Source organism: Diabrotica undecimpunctata, chromosome 6 (genome assembly GCF_040954645.1).
Source record: "Diabrotica undecimpunctata isolate CICGRU chromosome 6, icDiaUnde3, whole genome shotgun sequence".
Classification (NCBI taxonomy): domain Eukaryota; kingdom Metazoa; phylum Arthropoda; class Insecta; order Coleoptera; family Chrysomelidae; genus Diabrotica; species Diabrotica undecimpunctata.
In genome coordinates this window covers 124,702,903-124,705,131 of record NC_092808.1, presented here as the reverse complement: position 1 = coordinate 124,705,131, position 2,229 = coordinate 124,702,903, and the positions used below count along the sequence as shown (strand labels likewise).

Sequence of the window (2,229 nt, the reverse complement as noted above, 5' to 3'; positions counted from 1 at the left end):
TGCTTTAACACAATAAAAAACTAGAAACAAATGAAAATTACAGGAAAAACCTAAGATTTCTGTGCGGTATGGGGTACCTATATACAGTGGACACAATTAAATTTTATAAATGCTTTTGTGCTTGTTTGTATTGAGTGAAAAGTTCGTCAATGTCTTCATCCTCACTGTCTTGGTTACTGTTATTAGCATCAGAATCACTATCCTGGAGATTGAAGCAGTTGTGACATATAAATAGATCACCATCGTTAGGTATATGCTATCTATCATTAACAGGAATACAAGATTCGTGATAATAAAGGTTACAGTCATCGCATTTTAATTTGTTCAATTGAATATCATTTGAACAAATAAAACATTTGACTTTTTTTGAATTCTTTTTCTTGCTACACTGGTTTATGGTTAATTTTTCTTCTCTTTTCCGTTTCCTTTCTTGTTTTTGTTTTTTCTGCTCTTCTTTTATCTCCTCCTTTTTCCGTAACATTTCTTGATATCGTGCAGATGTAATAGCAAAAGGAAGTCGTTCCGTGTTACGTTTATTTTTTCTTTCCGGTACAGTAGGAGAAGTTAAAAAGTTACCAAACAATTCGTGTTTAACAATAATTTTACTTGTAGAGGGTAAGTCATAAACATTAGTTTTATATTGTTGAAAATGGATATCATTGGTACTGCTACTCTCAGAAATATTTACATTTTCAATACCACTCTGTTCTGATGTTTTTATTTCAGTATTTTTAACGGGAGATGTGATAACTACATTTTGAATAATATTAATGTTTGTGTCTCTATTTTTTAGAACCATTGGGTTATCCGAATGTTTTGGATCATGTTCAAAAAAATTCCAAATTTTGAACAACAAATTCAAATTATCATCGCTAGGTAGATTATTCTTTGGATTTTCTTTTAAATTCTCTAAACTATGAACTTTTTCAGGACCTAAGATATTTACAAAAGTATTATAGTCCATCTTGGGTTTCTTTTGATGATCTGAAATGATTAAATTTTTTACTACTTCTTTGCCTAAACATTTTGTGTAGTCAATAGCATCTGCATTAAATGGAAACAATCCGCAAGCCTTGAAACCATTTACTACTGTTTCAGTTTTACAGCTTTTTTTATAGCTTGCTCCAATATAGAAGCAAATACAACCTTATTCACTTCCCCTCCTGGATGCTGTTCTTCCCATTCTCTCACTGATTGCCGCCAAGCTTCTTTTAATGGACGGAAAATAGAAACGTCACAGGGTTGTAAAATCCTTGTGGCGTTAGGATAAAGTGCAATCACTTCAATCTGCAGTTCATTACACAATAGACTTAATTGGTAACTTAAGTGACTCTTGTGCCCATCTACAAAAAGAATAACTGGAAGCTTAATATTATTTTCAATTAAGTGTGGGTAAAAAACATTCGCAATATACTGATAGAATGTCTCTGCCGTCATCCAACCATTATCGCTTCTGCCCACACCCCATTTAGGATTAATACCTGTAGCAACCTTTTCAGGAATACGTTGATAAGGATAAATAACCATAGGCACGCAAATTTTACCGTCTGCTGAAAACGTAAACATTACAGTGACGTTTTCTTTTGAAGAGCTTTTTTCAACGTTATAAACATTTTTGGAACCTTTCATAGCAAATACTTTTCCAGTAGATGGACATATTTGAAATCCTGACTCATCTCCATTAAAAATTCTTGATGGATCAGTTAGAACTTCTTTTAAATGTTTTTCTTTAACATAGGTTTCAATATTTTTAAACCAGTTTTTGATGTCTCGTTCAGATACACAAGCGCTAGCTGCCGTCACACCTTCACTTGTCCTTCTAGAAACCCCTGGATGTCGCTTCAAAAATCCCTAAAAAAAATCAAACGATGAATACAGATTAAAATATATTTTTTTGGTGACTTACTTTTAACCATCCATCTCCAGGTCGATTATCTTTAAAGTTATTGGGGCGCGGATTTTCGATTAAAAATTTTTGCACGCTGCTTTTAAATCGTTAGCCTTTTTGGGGAAACCTTTTGAAGCAGTTTCTTGTATCCATCTGGAATATTGAATGTAAAATAAAATAATGCTATGGGTTAAGATAAATTAAATGAATTTACCTAACCAGAGTATTCTCCTCCTCGCAAGTTAAAATAGGAGACGGTCCAAGTGTATCTTTATGTTCCGGATGTTTTAATTTAAATTCTATAGTGGACTTCGGAATTCCATATTTTTTTTCAGCTGTTC

The 2,229-nt window shown here is 32.8% G+C and overlaps 1 protein-coding gene across 1 annotated transcript; it reads right to left on the bottom strand.

The window, feature by feature from the left end:
* Positions 1-1,086: 1,086 nt before the first annotated feature.
* Positions 1,087-1,566, bottom strand: LOC140444603 (uncharacterized). Its single transcript, XM_072536364.1, has one exon. The coding sequence runs from the start codon at positions 1,564-1,566 to the stop codon at positions 1,087-1,089; it is 480 nt and encodes a 159-aa protein (XP_072392465.1).
* Between the last annotated feature and the right edge of the window lie 663 nt (positions 1,567-2,229).

Excerpts from the sequence above, each read along its gene's own strand:
- LOC140444603 (XM_072536364.1), bottom strand. The coding sequence starts at position 1,566 with ATGTTTACGTTTTCAGCAGACGGTAAAATTTGCGTGCCTATGGTTATT.